Genomic DNA, 19,257 nt, shown 5'->3' on the forward strand with positions numbered 1-19,257 from the left:
CACTTGTCATTTGTATTATTTATACTGGATGCCAGTGTGCCGATCAAGGCCAGTTCATGTTACATTTACCAGACAATAGTTGTCTTTGTCTTCCTACAGTTTAATATATTACAAGTAGCAATTTTGTCAGAACAGACAAGCAGGGCAGAGCTGAGTTGAGCAGAGCAGGTCAAATGAACACTGATTTACTCTCCATAACACACAGGAGCAGGACTGGAACATCTATTAGCAGGGACTGAAAAGAACTGAAAGGAACAGAGGGTTAAATACACACAGGGAAACCATACACAGGTGAACACAACTGACAACCAACACAGGGATAGGGCTGGGCCACAACAGGACACAGTAACTAGGCAAAACAGAAAACACTACTAAGGACAATACTACAAAATAAAGGTGCAAGGCAACAAATACCTGACCCGACACTGTTTAATAGCTCTATATAATAGAGATATAATTCAACTTGTATCATTCAAATTTAGTATGAATAATTTAATTTTAAGTAGGAAAAATAATAATAATAATGCTGTATAATGTAGATGTCCTGCCTGGTCTAAGTTGCTGAGTACATAGCCCCCTCTAGTGTCCATGTGTGTGTACTGTCTGTATTTCATCTACCCTGCTGTTCTGCCAACTTGCACAACACATTATAGTGCCATTATTGTCTCCACCAGGCCGAAGGCATGGGGAAAGAGTATGTTTTATTGTCTCCACCAGGCCGAAGGCATGGGGAGAGAGTATGTTTTATTGTCTCCACCAGGCCGAAGGCATGGGGAAAGAGTATGTTTTATTGTCTCCACCAGGCCGAAGGCATGGGGAGAGAGTATGTTTTATTGTCTCCACCAGGCCGAAGGCATGGGGAGAGAGTATGTTTTATTGTCTCCACCAGGCCGAAGGCATGGGGAGAGAGTATGTTTAGTTGTCTCCACCAGGCCGAAGGCATGGGGAGAGAGTATGTTTTATTGTCTCCACCAGGCCGAAGGCATGGGGAGAGAGTATGTTTTATTGTCTCCACCAGGCCGAAGGCATGGGGAGAGAGTATGTTTTGTTGTCTCCACCAGGCCGAAGGCATGGGGAGAGAGTATGTTTTATTGTCTCCACCAGGCCGAAGGCATGGGGAGAGAGTATGTTTAGTTGTCTCCACCAGGCCGAAGGCATGGGGAGAGAGTATGTTTTATTGTCTCCACCAGGCCGAAGGCACGGGGAGAGAGTATGTTTTATTGTCTCCCCCAGGCCGAAGGCATGGGGAGAGAGTATGTTTTACTGTCTCCACCAGGCCGAAGGCATGGGGAGAGAGTATGTTTTATTGTCTCCACCAGGCCGAAGGCATGGGGAGAGAGTATGTTTTATTGTCTCCACCAGGCCGAAGGCATGGGGGAGAGAGTATGTTTTATTGTCTCCACCAGGCCGAAGGCATGGGGAGAGAGTATGTTTTACTGTCTCCACCAGGCCGAAGGCATGGGGAGAGAGTATGTTTTATTGTCTCCACCAGGCCGAAGGCATGGGGAGAGAGTATGTTTTACTGTCTCCACCAGGCCGAAGGCATGGGGAGAGAGTATGTTTTGTTGTCTCCACCAGGCCGAAGGCATGGGGAGAGAGTATGTTTTATTGTCTCCACCAGGCCGAAGGCATGGGGAGAGAGTATGTTTTATTGTCTCCCCCAGGCCGAAGGCATGGGGAGAGAGTATGTTTTATTGTCTCCACCAGGCCGAAGGCATGGGAAGAGAGTATGTTTTATTGTCTCCACCAGGCCGAAGGCATGGGGAGAGAGTGTTTTGTTGTCTCCACCAGGCCGAAGGCATGGGGAGAGAGTATGTTTTATTGTCTCCACCAGGCCGAAGGCATGGGGAGAGAGTATGTTTTATTGTCTCCACCAGGCCGAAGGCATGGGGAGAGAGTATGTTTTATTGTCTCCCCCAGGCCGAAGGCATGGGGAGAGAGTATGTTTTATTGTCTCCACCAGGCCGAAGGCATGGGAAGAGAGTATGTTTTATTGTCTCCACCAGGCCGAAGGCATGGGGAGAGAGTGTTTTGTTGTCTCCACCAGGCCGAAGGCATGGGGAGAGAGTATGTTTTATTGTCTCCACCAGGCCAAAGGCATGGGGAGAGAGTATGTTTTATTGTCTCCCCCAGGCCGAAGGCATGGGGAGAGAGTATGTTTTATTGTCTCCCCCAGGCCGAAGGCATGGGGAGAGAGTATGTTTTACTGTCTCCACCAGGCCGAAGGCATGGGGAGAGAGTATGTTTTGCACTCCGTCCGTCCGTCTGTCCGTCTATGATCAGCTAATCTCGGTGCCAAATTCTGCACAAACACTCCCTGGATGCCAACGGTGAACCTCTGCCCCACGATTTCCAGAAAGGGAGGCCACAACCTGACCTGGCTTGGTGGAGACCTAGCTGTGCACTTTTTCTAGTTATGTACATGTTTCACAAGTCGTGCATATTCTGTGCAGCTCGAACAGGATCTGAAAATACAAATTACAAATGTCTAATCCCCAAGTGTGGATCAGGAAATTAAAATACCAAATCTCATCTGCAGCTTTTATACACTGATAAAAAGACATTACATTTAAATAATATTCATACATGTGTTTTAAATGTGAATCATGTTTAATTTTTGTTTTGTTCTGATTACTTGGATTCATAAAAAAACCTGCGACGCTACATTAGCATTCAGTAATTTAATAAAATTTTATTGTTATACAATTAGCTGGTCTATGTACAGTACAGTCTACACTCACACATTTATTCATCCACATTTACAGTCATCGTCATATCAGAGACTACAAGACAAAATAGAATAAAATAAAAATCTTCCATATTAATGATCATTTGATATATATGGATTTGTTTAGGTGATCATTTATATTATCCATCGTCCATATTTCATCATTAGAACATAAGAACATAAAAGTGGTAGCAGATTATAAATGTCTATCGTGCTACAAAGTTTAATCTCTTATCTGTAAAGCACAGTAGCGATATCCTGAGCCTCAACCTAAGGTTTGGGGACCACAAGCGGTCCAAATGGTTCCTGACTATCAATCATTAAGCTGGGGGTCCCTTGGAACCCCCTCAAGGACCCCTTGGGGTCGCCGGACCCCACTGAGAACCACAAGTCAAATCAATGATGCAGATTATGATTAATTCATACCACGTATAATCTTGAATAATGATTTTTGATTGAGTAACCCTCAAAACTGACAAAGTATTGCTCTGATATACATTCATAAGTGACATTGTAGTTTGACACAAATCAAATACTAGAAATGTGTGTATCATCGTAAGGTCACTGCATGATAAATACATTTGGACATTTTTTTGATATTTTTTTAAACCTATCCATCTGTGCAGCATGGGACAACACACAATTTGCAAGGAACACATTTGAAACATAAGTTAAGACGAATCACTCATTGCTGTTAGCTAAAATAAAAAATCGTTTTAAAGATGGGGTGACATAGTTGTGTACTTCTTTCTGTTTTGCATGTGTCTATGGAGTTAACATTACTCTAATAGACCAGGTGTAGTTATAATATTAAAATATGTTACTTCCTGAAAGCTGAAAGCCTTCGAGTCAAAAGGCCCAATCGAAATACAGCTCTTTAGTGACACACTAACATCAGCCCCTCCCCTTACAACAGCTGCGGTCACGGCTTAAAGGACCACTTCACCACTTTTCAACCTATCTTCATATAATTGGTCCTCACTAATAATTATGAAAAAAATGCCGCAATTTGTTTCTACTCTGTCTGTGTCTCATAGGAGGGCTGTGGGCAGTTCAGAAACCGTCTTCCAGTGACATCATCGATGGGGAATACAAGCTAATAGAAACTGCAGGCTTTCTAGTCCTGAAAAGTTGCAATGCGAAAATGGAAGCCATCGTTCTCACGATAATCAAATTCTAAACATTTTTGTAAAGAAATCGTGTTTAAAATAAAATCTGCCTAATGATGATGTCACTGGAAGACGGTTTCTAAACTGCCCACAGCCCTCCTATGTATGAGACACAGACTGAGTAGAAACAAATCGTGCCATTTGATCATGATTATTAGTGAGGACCTATTATATAGAAGATACGTTGAAAAGTGGTGAAGTGGTCCTCTAAGTTCAGGTGGGTGTTGCTATGGTGAAAACTGGTGGAACTGGTGGGTGTGGCCACATAAAAACATAATTTTAACACTTTCTGTTCAGTTTTTTGTTTTAGAGGGAAGTATATTAATACAATACAACTAGTAGCCTACATCTGCAGTGGTTGGAGCTTTAGAGGTGGTCTCCGTGCAATGTGACACATGACTGTTTTACACAATTATTTATTCCCTTTTAACAGTACATACATGTTTTTTTGTAATGCCTTATTTCACACTTGCTTTGGCAATTATGTAAACATGTGTTTCTCATGCCAATTGCATTGAACCCATCGCATTGAATTGCAGCTGGTCGTTGCAACTCACTTGTGGACGATTTCCGAACTAAGTTGTTGCTCCTACGGCTGCCAACAGATGTCAGTAAAGGGTTCTTATTACTGGGTGTGGGTTACAGAAGTGGATGGTACAGTATATGTTTTACGGGGAGGTGGTGTGTGTGTGTGTGTGTGTGTGTGTGTGTGTGTGTGTGTACATTAATCTAATTTCAATTACGGTTCTATTTCTCAGTTATGTATTAATGTCATCAACTGCCCTGTACCCACCTGTGAGGACTTGTTTGGACTGATTTGATTTATTTTCGATTTGAGTTGACACGGTTCTGCTTTCCCTGTACTTCATCGTTTCCTATAATCCCTCTTAGAAATACACAGTCCCAGTATAGGCTACACCACCGAGACAGTCGGCCCCTTCAGCTCAGCAACATTCTCTAGTACCTTTTAGATTCATATTTGTCTCTCTTTGACATTGCATTGCAACGCTGCAAATCTCTCTGTTCCTATGGGTGTTTCTCCATAAGTGCTCATAGGCCTGGATTAGTATGCCATAATAATCAGTGTATGAAGGTTATAATTCTAGGGCCTCGTTCACACGTATCAAAGCAAATTAATGTTTGGTCGTTCTTTAGTTTTTTTGGGCCTCCCATTGGAAAAGCATTGTGGTGGCCAAAAAAAACAACGACCAAACATTTGCTTGATTGATGTTTGATACGTGTGAATGAGGCCTATAGGATGAAATGACAGTTTTGCAATTAGTTCATTACTGCGGGAAAAGTTATCAGGGCACTGGCAGGACACCACGTCAGGCCACATCGAGCCAACCCAGGACGAAGCTGGGAGGCGAAAGAAGCGCGCCACCCATGGAGACGCACACTGCGGTGCCACAGCTTAGCTAACAACACCGCAGAGCTCAAGAACCTGGGGAGCATATACTTTCGTCCGACATATCATTGGTTCAAAGGAGCATTGGTCCGACTCGGGATAGGGTTGGGGGTTAGGTTTAGGTGTGCTGCCCCGTGCTCACGGTTATGGTTAGGGTGAGGTTTGGGGGTTAGGTTTAGGTGTGCTGCCCCGTGCTCGCGGTTATGGTTAGGGTGAGGGTTTGGGGTAGGTAGTCGATCGGACCAATGGTATGTCGGACCGTTTATAGAATTTCCATTTGTGCTAAGCAGCAACACAGATGCAAGGGTGCACATAAGGTTTTTGGGCTAGTTCCCAGGGACCGCGGAGGTCTGGAGGTTCCATTCGTTATTGAACGTATTTCCAAAGTGTGTACATTGTTTAAGTCACAATGTCATGGCTTTCATATCGTAAATGTGTGTGTGAAATTTGGCTAAAATATTGTGTTTAATCCATGTGGGCTCTTGTTTACTTGGTTAGAGACTCGAGCTTCGAACGGCATCATTCATTTAACTTTCTCCAAACTGTGTGTGCTTTTTAGCGACAAAAAATTGTGATGAATGAATGAATGAAATATGCATGGAGGAAAGGGAGGAAACTAGGCTTGTTAGGAACTCAGGAGGATGCTTCTTTGTTAAAGTAAACGTTTCTTTGTCCACTAAACACTTGTTGCTGTTCTTGTGCCTCGAGACATGACTAACGTGTACACGTGTCTCGGCCGGGAGGCATACTGTGGTCCGACGGAGCATCGGTTCGACACGGGTCTGCACCTCGGACTAGCGCCTGCTCCCGTGCTTACGGTTATGGTCAGGTTAGGGTTTGAGGTGGGTTGTCGTTTGTCGGACCAGACGCACGCACCCGTCTTGGCCACATTGCTATTGTGGCGTTCTGAGGTGTACAGAAAGGCATTCATCGCTCAGATCGGTGAACCGATATTATCCAGCGCTAGCTCTATGCGCTACCCCGCGCTACCCCGCGCACCTCTATTCCAGAAAGCACGCTGGCCCAGGCCAGCGTAACCAGTTATGTGCACCCTTGCAAGATATTATATGCCTTGACTAATTTGATTTAGTGTATAGGAATTAATTTACGTCAAAAACATTGGGTGGAAGCGTTTGAACATTGTGAGAGCCAACGACGCGTCCGCCTCGAGAGACACTGACCGACCATCTCCCTCTCCTCCTTGTCCTCTGCGGCGGTCTTTTTGTCAACGTGTCCCACCGGTGGGGAGAGACACACATGGGGGGGCGATGAGGACACACGGCTCTCAAAGGACGTCGTCTGTGTTCTCCTGGACGGAGGAGGCCCGGTGGCTCTTGACGCGCCGCCGGGGCCGCAGTCCGGTGAGGCAGGACGAGGCGGTGAGGGCGATGCGGCTGAGGCCCACGTTGAGGCAGTGCACCTCGGAGGTGACGGGCACCTCGGCGAACAGCGCGCGGTCCCGGCAGAGCGGCGCCATGGCCATGCCGCCGCCGTCAGCGCCGCTCTCCACCGTCATGTCCCTCACCACCGCCAGGATCTCCTGGCGCTCCGACTGACGCGTCATCCCCCGGATGTTCAAGATGGCCGACACGTGCTTCTTCCTGGAGGAGGAGGAGGAGGAGGAGGAGGAGGAGGAGGAGGAGGGCGAGGTGGAGGAGGAGGAGGGGGAGGGGGAGGGGATGGTAAAGTCAGGGACACACATTGATTTATTTCAAGATTTTAAGCATTAAAGATGGAGTGCCACCATTTTTGTATTTTTCCAGTTTTGCATGTGTCTATGAGGTGACAGTACTTCATTAGACACCCTGGAGTCGTTGTTATGTGCAATGGTGTATTAACTTTATATTTAGGGTTTCTTCCTGGAGGCTGAACCCTTGACAGTCAAACGTGCCAATAAAAAAACAGTAATATAGTGACATCACATTATCAGCCCCTCCCCTAACCCCTCCCCCTTTATCATACAACTGCAGCTGTGGGTGCGGCTTCAGTTCAGGTGGATCACCACCCATCACCAGGCAAACCAGGCATACTTAATGAACTGGTGGGGGTGCCCACATAAAAACGACATTTTAACAAATACTGTACACTTTTTTGAAAAACGTATTCCTCCTTATATAATTATAACAATAAGACCTGATGATCCTGTTTTAGGGTGGAAAAAAATCATGGCACTCCATCTTTAGAGAAATACATTTAACAGAATTAACAACATTTTGGTGAGAAGCATTAGAAACTATACTATAAGAATAAGAATTGTTATATTTGTAACTGAAGCTGAATAAACACGGTGGGGGACATGGCATTATATGTAGAATATACCTCTACTCAAATCAAAGGGATTATTTTATATTTAACCCATTTTGGGGCGGGAACCCCTTTTGGTGTTAGCATTATGTCATGCTTTAGCTATTGAAAAATAGCAGATCTACAAGCTCATAGCGCGCCACCGAGTGGCGCGCTATGAGCTTGTAGATCTGCTATTTTTGAAAAATCGACTGAAACAGAAACATAGCCTTTTCAGAAAACTGTCAGGATGTAGAAGACATTTTTTAGAATCTGATCTCAGGTCAGAATGGGCTAAAGGTGCTATAGGGTACCTGACGTCAGGGAACTCTCGGACCAGAACCCCGACCTCCATCTGGATGGATGGAGTGTCCTCCAACACGATGATCTCTGACAGGCGGGTCAGCGCACTGTCCAGCCACGAGGCGGGAGACTCCTGCAACACACACACACACACACACACACACACACACAATTTACAATTACAATTTAGGCATTTAGCAGACGCTCTTAATCCAGAGCGATTTACAATAAGCAAGAACAAAAGCATGGGAATACATCACATAAAAAGCATTTATCATGAAACATGCGTAAGCTAAGAAAGTAACAGTGGAATATCTATATAATGAAGCTATACATATATACTATACTATGCTATACATATGTACTATGACATGCTATGACTATATACAATGCAATTATAGTGCTGTCTACATAACATGCTATACGTCTGTATCAAATGCTATCTAAGTCTACAGAAATGCTATCTAAGGGGGTAGGGTAAGTGCTATGGGCCATGATGGAGTCTGAAAAGGTGGGTTTTCAGACTACGGCGGAAGATTGGGAGTGAGGCTGCAGTTCTGACTGCAATGGGAAGTGCATTCCACAGTTTTGGAGCCAGAAGGGAGAAGAGTTTGGGACGTGTGGAGCGTTGTCCCGGCGTTTTTAGTGAGGGTACTTCCAGCTTCCCCCACACACACACACACACACACACACACACACACACACACACACACACACACACACACACACACACACACACACACACACACACACACACACACACACACTACTGTTAACGTCCAGAAGTTTGCAGAACTTTTCAGTAGTTAAAGACGGAGTGCTGTGTTTATTTTTTACAAGGATGCCCTGGGCCGGTCGTTAGCCGTTTTTTTAGACCAAATCCATCGCGGGGGCAAACAGCTCCAACAACAGAGTGCTCCAGACTTCCCTCTCCATGCAGAGCAACATTAGTGATTTCCTCCTGGCTGGGATCCCGAGACGTTCCAAGGCCAGTGAGTCGATGTGTTTCCTCCAACTGTGCCTTGGGGTCTCCTCCCAGTGAGACGTGGTCCTTGGTCTGCCCCGGGGTCTCCTCCCAGTGAGACGTGATCCTTGGTCTGCCCCGGGGTCTCCTCCCAGTGGGACGTGGTCCTTGGTCTGCCCCGGGGTCTCCTCCCAGTGAGACGTGATCCTTGGTCTGCCCCGGGGTCTCCTCCCAGTGGGACGTGATCATTGGTCTGCCCCGGGGTCTCCTCCCAGTGGGACGTGATCATTGGTCTGCCCCGGGGTCTCCTCCCAGTGGGACGTGGTCCTTGGTCTGCCCCGGGGTCTCCTCCCAGTGATACGTGCCTCGAGAACCTCCCTAGGGAGACACCCGAGAGGCATCCTAACCAGATATCCCGGGGTCTCCTCCCAGTGGGACGTGCCTCGAGGACCTCCCTATAGGGAGACGCCCGAGAGGCATCCTAACCAGATGCCCCGGGGTCTCCTCCCAGTGGGACGTGGTCCTTGGTCTGCCCCAGGGTCTCCTCCCAGTGGGACGTGCCTCGAGGACCTCCCTATAGGGAGACTCCCGAGAGGCATCCTAACCAGATTCCCCGGGGTCTCCTCCCAGTGGGACGTGCCTCGAGGACCTCCCTAGGGAGACGCCCGAGAGGCATCCTAACCAGATGCCCCGGGGTCTCCTCCCAGTGGGACGTGGTCCTTGGTCTGCCCCGGGGTCTCCTCCCAGTGGGACGTGATCATTGGTCTGCCCCGGGGTCTCCTCCCAGTGGGACGTGGTCCTTGGTCTGCCCCGGGGTCTCCTCCCAGTGGGACGTGCGTCGAGGACCTCCCTAGGGAGACACCCGAGAGGCATCCTAAGCTGGCTCCTTTTCCAGGCGAAGAAGCAGCGACTCTACTCCGACACTATAGCATAACTGTAGCATGGTCAATTAGAAGAAAAAACCCGCAAATCCTGGTGACACACTGGTTACTGTACTGGTTAGTGTACTGGTTAGTGTACTGTGGCACTCTCCTCCTGCTCATCTTTCATGTGGCGTTCCTCAAGGATCAGTCCTTGGTCCTGTGCTGTTTGCATCCGTCATAATTCCCCGTGGTCACATTATTTGCATTTCCTTCCATTGTGGAGCAGAACCTCAACCCAGCTCAAGGATAGACACTCGGCGTAGCGTCCCGAAATACCGTCTTCAGCTGCACGCTTCAGCTGAAGTTAACTGTGTGAATGCTTTGATCTCAACATGTGTGCACGTTTACTGACACACACACGCGCGCACACACACACACACACACACACACACACACACACACAGGTGCACACATACACGCACGCACACGCACGCACGCACGCATGCACACACACACGCACGTCAATGCCGTAGGACATGTTGATGTCCTCACAAACCACATGCACGCACGCACACACGCAGGGACGCGCATCAATGCCGTAGGACATGTTGATGTCCTCACAAACCACATGCACGCACGGGCACACACACACACACACACACTGACCAGGTCCTTAAAGAGCGCTTTGATCTGCTTGCCCTCCTCGCGGAGGCGCGCCGCCATCCTCTTCCTCATCTTGGCCGAGGTGCAGATGATCCGGCCTCTCATCACCGAGCGGAGGTACTCCGTCAGCACGCGCCTGTGGACCTCTGCCACCAGCACCTACACACACACACACACACACACACACGCACACACACACACACACACACGCACACACACACACACACACACACACGCACACGCACACGCACACACACACACATTTCGATTTCTTTATTTGAATCCACAAATTACAATTAATTTCTACAAGGAAACAAATATAACGGGGTTGACAGTTCATGTTCACTTAAGGGTGCACATGAACACCTTCTCCTGCACACAGACAAGCTGCCTATAACAGTCCGAAACAGAGCTCAGTATTTGGCAAGTTGTTTGGCTTTGCTTTTTGTCATGCCAGCTATTCTTAGGCCACTCATGGTCACACACACGCACATGCACACGCACACACACACACACACACACACACACACACACACACACACACACACACACACACACACACACAATTGAATTATTTTATTTGGATCTGCACAAGAGGCGTAATACAATAGACCCAAACACTGATCAGAATTAGGTTACACATTATATGGTCCAACCAGATATAGCTGCTGCACATGCTTAACACACAGAGGGAAAAGAAGAGAAAAAAAAATAATATATATAGCACATTGTTGACATACTATTACTTGACACTACTAGACAGGATGTTTGTTTTGGGGTTTTTTAAGCCACCTAGGGATAAATGAAACAACGCCTTCTCCCTAGATAGACAGACTGCCCATAGTAGCTGAGACAGAACAGTATTTAGCCAGCTTTTTTGCATTAGTTTTTTGCAATCCACCCAATTGCAGACCCCTGAGCACAAGTTTATGGACATGGCCCAGACTTCCAAAAGGACAATAAGTTACGCACGTACGCACGCACAAACACACACACACACACACACACACACACACACACACACACACACACACACACACACACACACACACACACACACACACACACACACACACACACACACACACACACGTTAATGTCATACAGTAAAACGACGAAAAATGTTTGTCACGCAACACACACACACAAGCACACGTTTATAAACAAAATCAACCACCATGTTTATAAGACATGTTTGTAAACCAAATTTGGGAGTTTGTTTATAGAACTTGTTCATGTTAGGGTTTGTTTATAAACATTTGATATGTATTTACAAACATGTTAGGGTTTGTTTACAAACATGTTAGGGTTTGTTTACAAACATGTTAGGGTTTGTTTATAAACATTTGATATTTATTAACAAACATGTTAGGGTTTGTTTATAAACATTTGATATTTATTAACAAACATGTTATGGTTTGTTTATAAACATTTGATATTTATTAACAAACATGTTAGGGTTTGTTTATAAACATTTGATATTTATTAACAAACATGTTATGGTTTGTTTCTAAACATTTTATATTTATTTACAAACATTTAGGGGTCTGTTTACAAACATGTTGGGGGTTGTCTGCAGATGTGTGATGTTTGTTTACAAATATTTAAGATTTATTTACAAACATTTAATGTTTGTTTATAAACATGTGCTATTTGTTTACAAACATTTTAGAGTTTGTTTACAGATATTTGAGATTCCTTTACATATTTATGAGATTTCTTTACAAACATTTTGGGGTTTGTTCACAAACATCTACAATTTGTTTACAGACATTTAGGGTTTGTTCATAAACATTTGAGACTTGTTTACAAACCAATTTTTGTTTATAAGTGTCCATCTTAGTTTTAACGTCAGTGATAGGATTAGAAAGATGATTAGTGCGGCATAATGATTTGTATTGCTTAGTTTGGATTTAATACCCACATCATATTTGTCTAGGGCAGGCTCATTAATAAACCTTTTGTAATTGTGGTATTTTTCCATTTCATTTATAGTCTATAAACTGCAGGCCTTAATTCACGTCTGGTTTACTTGAACCCTGTTGAATAAAGGCTTTAATTGACTGAGAGCCTGCCATCACGCAAATTCCAGCTTTTCACCAGAGGAGAAAAACTTATTTCCCCCCCCAAAATGAGTTAATAGCACAGGCAGACTCTTCACATAACTAGAGCATGATTGAAATAAGTGTCAGAGCTGAAATCGACATGTAAATATGAAATAAATGCTTAAATATGTAGCTAGCCAAGCTAGGTGTAATGTTAGAGACCACAGAAGTGAAAAACGGCATGAGTTAAGTCCGTTGCTCTCCCCAGGTTGGCGGAGGGTGTGTAGAGCCCAGGATCACATTCGATGATTGACACAGGGGTGAAAAATGGGTTACAAAAAAAATATATATAAAAAAGACCACAGAAGTGAAAAACGGCATGAGTTAAGTCCGTTGCTCTCCCCAGGTTGGCGGAGGGTGTGTAGAGCCCAGGATCACATTCGATGATTGACACAGGGGTGAAAAATGGGTTACAAAAAAAATATATATAAAAAAGAAAAATAAGTGAAAAACTGGTGGGTCAAACTGAACAACCAATATGTCAATTTGAAGCTATGATTCCCTGCTTTCATATGACATGAGAAGACGAAAATTCAAATATGGACACATATGTAATGTGTGTGTGTGTGTGTGTGTGTGTGTGTGTGAGTGTGCGTATGTATGTGTACATACGTGGTACGGAGGGCTGTCCATGCGGCGAAACATCTTGAAGTGTTCTTTGATCAGAGACTGGATCTGTTCAAAGGGCTCTGTGTTCGTCAGCCATTTTCTCTTCACCAGCTTGTCAAAGAACGGCTGTGAGAAAACAGGAGTCACACCACAGATAAACACACAATGAGAACACAATGAGAACAGGAGTCACACCACAGATAAACACACAATGAGAACACAATGAGAACAGGAGTCACACCACAGATAAACACACAATGAGAACACAATGAGAACAGGAGTCACACCACAGATAAACACACAAAGAACGGCTGTGAGAACAGGAGTCACACCACAGATAAACACACAATGCAGCACAAAGAATGGCTGTGAGAACAGGAGTCACACCACAGATAAACACACAATGCAGCACAAAGAACGGCTGTGGGAACAGGAGTCACACCACAGATAAACACACAATGCAGCACAAAGAACGGCTGTGGGAACAGGAGTCACACCACAGATAAACACACAATGCAGCGGAACGAGACATCTTCATAGAGGTGGTCCTCGCTATAGTGCTCACAATAAAAATGGTAAACGAAAAAAATATTAATTAATATGTGTCACAATTTGAAGCCGGTTCTCGAGTTACGCGGATTACACATGCGTTCACACAGAGACAGTGAATTTATACTTAACCCATACTGACCGGGCACCCATTTTGGTGTTGGCATCATGTTATGCTTTATCTATTGAAAAATAGCAGATCTACCAGCTCACAATGCGTTGTGATCATAGACTGTAAAAAATATGGACAAAGCGGGTCTGATATGGACGTAAAATGAAGCCTGTCAGTCCTTCAACTGTAAATCGACCATCTTTCTAGATCCGTTTTGGCCCAGCTGGCCCATTGGCTGGCCCAGACAACGAGGCGGGACTTCCCCCCTTCTTCTTCGTTGGTTTTTATTTTGACTCGAGAGGGTGGTGCTTCCCGATCATAGACGCCCCTCAGAACATACGCAACTTTATGGTCATTTTTTTAATAAATGGGACCATCATTTTCCAAAAAGAATATTATGACATTAGAAATGAGACTTTAAACTAGTGACTGGAAGCAGAAAGTATTCATGACCATGTTTATTAAAGGATCACTTCGCCACTATTACATGGCCTTTGTCATGCTTTAGTATGATATCCGTTCATGAAAACAAAAAAAATATTTTTGATTTGATGAAACCGCTGCGGAAAACAAGTCATGTAATGAGCCGAGGCACGGTAAAATCATTTCCTACAATACCCACAGTGCATTGCGCGACACAGACCGACAGTGAGGCAGAGGCAGCCCCCCAGGAGGAAGCTGGAAGTTTCTCGTGTTTGTTGTTGAAAGCGATAGAAGTAATAATAATAGCTAATATTTAGCGGTAGTAATACTAACAGCAGTAGTGGTGGTATGGTATAGTAGTTAGTAGTCTCTGGTAGTAAGTAAGTAGCGTAATAGTGATTTCGACTGCGCAGCGTCCGACTCGAAATTACACTGGCTGGCTTTGTTTTTAGAACTATGAAGTACAGATGCAATCCCAGCTGTACGTCTCGAACCACTTCGAGTGTGCAGTGAACATTTCACCAACGCAGATATCTTCCAGTTCGACCGCAATCTAATGGAATAATTGACGCGGAACATCATCATCGAAGCATAAGTTGCAGAACAGAGGTATGTCGTAATAAACTAAATAAGCTACAATGCTGTGTACACCAGACACTGAATGAATGGCGATTTGCATTACAGGAGACCACATGCATTTCCTTTCAAATACATGGTTGTTGTTACACGTGGTTGTTGTTGTGATGTTTATAAATTAATTTGACATACCGAGTGTCTGATGCTTACAGCTAAAGAGCTTTTTTGCTGTTTGTAACTGGAACACACAACGCAACCATTTTTACGAGCTTGTACATTTGCTATTTTAAAAAAAATGCTAAAATGAAAAACCTTATTGTTTACCATATTGTCTCATGATTGGTCAGAGGCCCATAATTGCATAATACTTTATTTGATGCAGGAGCTGAGGTCGGTGGCTGTCTTCGACTCAAGAGATGGCTCAAGAAGTGGCTTTCAAGGAACTCCCAAGTATACAGTATATTATATAGATAATACAATTTACTTTGTATGTTGCTATTGAACACAATCTGGATTGATAAATCGATGTGATCTCATTTTCAAATATTAGACATGTACTACTCCTAAGCCTTTACCAATATTGTTGTGCTTTTACTGAAGTACATTTTTAATTCTGGACTTTTACTTGTATCAGAGTATTTCTATATAGCAATATTGATCCTTTTTCTTCTGGGATTCTTGCACACTGTCCGATTTTTGTAATCTGAGTAGGAGGACAAACTTTGCCTGTGTGGCCTTGTTTTTTAAACCCTATGTTACAGTACAATAAAACACATTCACTGACAAAGTCACACTTATTTCCATTGTGGTCTTGTTTGTATAAACAGACATGTGAATGATTTGTATCACGGTGGCCCTTGATGCAATATCATGACAGTTTGAGCCTCAGAGTATTAGGAATTGGTCAAAATGTATAAATACAATAGGCCTACATGAGAAAAAATAAAACAAACTTGACATCAAATCAACTATCTTTTAATAGTACTGATTTACATAAATCTATTATATATATAAAAACAGGGGTCTATGGTTGAACTGGAAACTAACAAACTACATGTACAAACTACAATCATACAAGTGCATTAGTCAGAGGTCACTGAGGCAGGTGGTTCTGCATGATGACATGTCGCTGGAGCAGCTTCTGGCCAGGAGAGGAGACGCACATGCTGTGGTGAGAGAAGAGAAGACAAGAGTCAGTAATGGTGAAAGCACTAAATGATTACTGGAATGGACAACTGAGTGTGTAGGCTATGTACAGTATGTTTCATGTGATGTACACTTGGGTATTGGACTGTTAAGTTTACCGACCAAATTAGTAGGTAGGCTACAACCGAGTATCAAATATCAATCATAATAATAAGCAGACTTGGCAACCTGACTTGTAGAAAGTATTCACACAATCATGTTACCAAGATTGCCTTTTTTTACCTTGAGTAATTTGTACAATGTTATCAGTTTTATAGTATAGTTTGTTGCTTACTTTTGATGCAGTAATGATATATTTTTTCTTTTGAGATATTACAAAAGGTTAAGTCAATTCACTGTCATCTGGGGGCAATTCCATGCTAGTGTGATTTAACAGATACAATTCAATACTACAGTGTGAAACCGTCTGTGTGAGACATGTTTACTACATTTTACAGGACCTTGGTTGATAAAGGTTGTTAAAGTTTGAGTTGAGTATGTATGTATGGCTCACCATCAGTCCATCAAAGGTCGTCAGCTTCATCAGCATTCTGTACCCATATGGGCATGGGCTGACCTAGCGAATGGACACAGGTATAACACTTGAATGTTTACATTGCTAGTCCTGCAACATACGAACGCTCAGAATGTGTAGGGAGAGGAGGGCACATATGGGGCTCGCTAGAGCGTCATGTGAGCCATACCCATGGCTAGTAATACATTGCTTCAGATGGCATGCCATACAGTTTTTAATTGAATGGTTGAATGAACACGGAAAATGTGTAAACTGAAGCCGTGCCTAGCCTCTGACAATTATGTAAACAATACGGTGTGGCGATACGCACAAAACAAATACATATTGAACACTTACTTCAATCTGAATGTCCCTCTTGGTCCATCGGGCTCCGGTTGCAACTTCCAGTTTGAGGCATCCTGAACGCATGTCCCCACTTCTCAGTAAAACAGTCCATGTCCCCACTTCTCAGTAAAACAGTCAACAATCTATCTGGGCATAAAAGTTTGTGTGCGACGCACTGGTCCAGGGAAAGCTATACTAGCTAGCTAGGTCGCTCCAGCAGTAGCCTCGGTCCCAGGCTTACTCCAGCAGGCATCATTCAGCAGCACACAGCCACAGCAACTAGCAGTTGTCCCCGCAATGCATTCCTTCCTCCGTATATTTCTGGTTCATAATATAACGACCCTAACGCAGATTCTGCCAATATGTATTTAAAATTATCTCGTCCAAAAACTCCCATGGAGTAGCCATATACTGACTCGTTGTTTTCGTTTGTTGTGGTGGTTGTTGTGTATAGCGAGGGACCGTGTCCTTCGCGGCTAGGCTAGCTACGGCAAGCCTACCTGTCCAGTCCCTTGTAGTTTCTGATAGCCTACCGAGGGTCTACCACCTACGTCACTTTGGGACAAATACGTAGGTGGTAGACAGCTTTGAAAGTGCGCCCACGGAGCTACAGACCACCAATGATAATATACCGGGGTGTTTTAGCATATATGCTAATGATAAAAAACACACAGAAAAAGTTTAATAGTGGCGAAGTGGTCCTTTAAGGTAATACAGTCTAGGTGAAGTTGGGCCCAAATACATGGACTTCTATGGAGCTATGGGTTTTTTTTGGGCCCAATGACAGACAGCGCCACAACAGGCCATTATATGAACTTTCAGGAAGTCCCGATTTCCTTAGTGGCTTCACGAAATATCTGTCTGACTGCCCCCCTGGTTGTGATGCAACATTATGAGCTTGTAGATCTGCTATTTCCTCTTTACAGTTTTTTGTGTGCCTTTGTTTGAAATGAACCCATTCTGCATACCTTCTGTGAATACAAATTACAATCAATCAATCAATCAATCAATCAATCAATCAATCAATCACTCAACCAGTGTGTGAGTGAGTGCACCATACCCGTATATGGTCGTAGAGTCGGTCCGACAGCACTTTGACCGCTAGGTTGACGATCCTGTCCAGTGAGTTGTTGGCTCGGCGTAGAGAGTCTTCACTGATGGCCGGATCACACTGAGCACAGCGCTGGATGAACCCTCTACACGCACACACAGGCAATACACACACGCACGCAGCCACGCACACACAGGCAATACACGCACGCACAGGCAATACACGCACACACAGGCAATACACGCACGCACAGGCAATACACGCACACACGCAGCCACGCACGCACAGGCAATACACGCACGCACAGGCAATACACGCACACACAGGCAATACACGCACGCACAGGCAATACACGCACACACAGGCAATACACGCACACACACAGCCACGCACGCACACACGCAGCCACGCACGCACAGGCAATACACGCACGCACAGGCAATACACGCACACACAGGCAATACACGCACACACAGGCAATACACGCACACACAGGCAATACACGCACGCACAGGCAATACACGCACACACAGGCAATACACGCACGCACACACGCACGCACGCACGCACGCACGCACGCACGCACGCACGCACGCACGCACGCACGCACACACGCACGCACGCACACACGCACGCACGCACGCACGCACACACGCACGCACGCACACACGCACACACACATACACACATACACACACACACGTTATAAACAAAATTGGTTCTCAGTGACTTGACCTTCCAAAAAGTAACATGTTTAGGATGTTTGCAAACAAACACAACAAAAATGTGCGTAAAAAACAAACAAACACAAAACTGTCTGTAAACAAATATCACATGTTTATAAACAAACATTAAATGTTTGTAAACAAATCTTGAATGTTTATAAACAAATCTTGAATGTTTGTAACCGAATCTTGAATGTTTGTAAACAAATCTAAATATTTGTAAACAAATCTTAAATATTTGTAAACAAATCTTAAATATTTGTAAACAAACCCTAACATGTTTGTGAACAAGTTCTATAAACAAACTCCCACATTTTGTTTACAAACATGTCTTATAAACATAGGGGTTGATTTTGTTTATACACAGGTGAGTGAGTGCGTGCGTGCGTGCGTGCGTGCGTGCGTGCGTGCGTGCGTGCGTGCGTGCGTGCGTGCGTACGTGCGTGCGTGCGTGCGTGCGTGCACCTGAAAGGGGGACAACAGTTGACCAGAGCGATGGTTTTAGAGCGGTATCCATCCTCATTGTCTCCAAACATTCCACTGAGCATTCCTTCATGGAACATCTCCACCTTACGCTGGAAACTGAACAAAACGCAAAACCACAAACGTTACAATTTACAATTTAGGCATTTAGCAGACGCTCTAAAGTATTGTGAAGAGTGTGCCTGTGCAATTAACTCAA

The 19,257-nt window shown here is 44.5% G+C and overlaps 1 protein-coding gene across 2 annotated transcripts in view; it reads right to left on the minus strand.

The window, feature by feature from the left end:
* Nucleotides 1-6,489: 6,489 nt before the first annotated feature.
* The window catches only part of LOC310864731 (exocyst complex component 3-like protein 2), a 121,248-nt gene continuing 108,480 nt past the window's right edge, over nucleotides 6,490-19,257 (minus strand). For both annotated transcript variants that reach the window (XM_083773452.1, XM_083773451.1), the window contains exons 12-17: nucleotides 19,041-19,157; nucleotides 17,860-17,995; nucleotides 13,099-13,221; nucleotides 10,385-10,540; nucleotides 7,903-8,024; nucleotides 6,490-6,906 (exon numbers count right to left, since the gene is read on the minus strand). In XM_083773452.1, the coding sequence (XP_083629578.1) occupies nucleotides 6,591-6,906; nucleotides 7,903-8,024; nucleotides 10,385-10,540; nucleotides 13,099-13,221; nucleotides 17,860-17,995; nucleotides 19,041-19,157 (970 nt within the window). In that variant the 3' untranslated portion in view covers nucleotides 6,490-6,590. The remainder of the gene's footprint in view (nucleotides 6,907-7,902; nucleotides 8,025-10,384; nucleotides 10,541-13,098; nucleotides 13,222-17,859; nucleotides 17,996-19,040; nucleotides 19,158-19,257) is intronic.

The sequence above is a fragment of the Protomyctophum parallelum genome, assembly GCF_964188405.1.
Source record: "Protomyctophum parallelum genome assembly, chromosome: 9".
Classification (NCBI taxonomy): domain Eukaryota; kingdom Metazoa; phylum Chordata; class Actinopteri; order Myctophiformes; family Myctophidae; genus Protomyctophum; species Protomyctophum parallelum.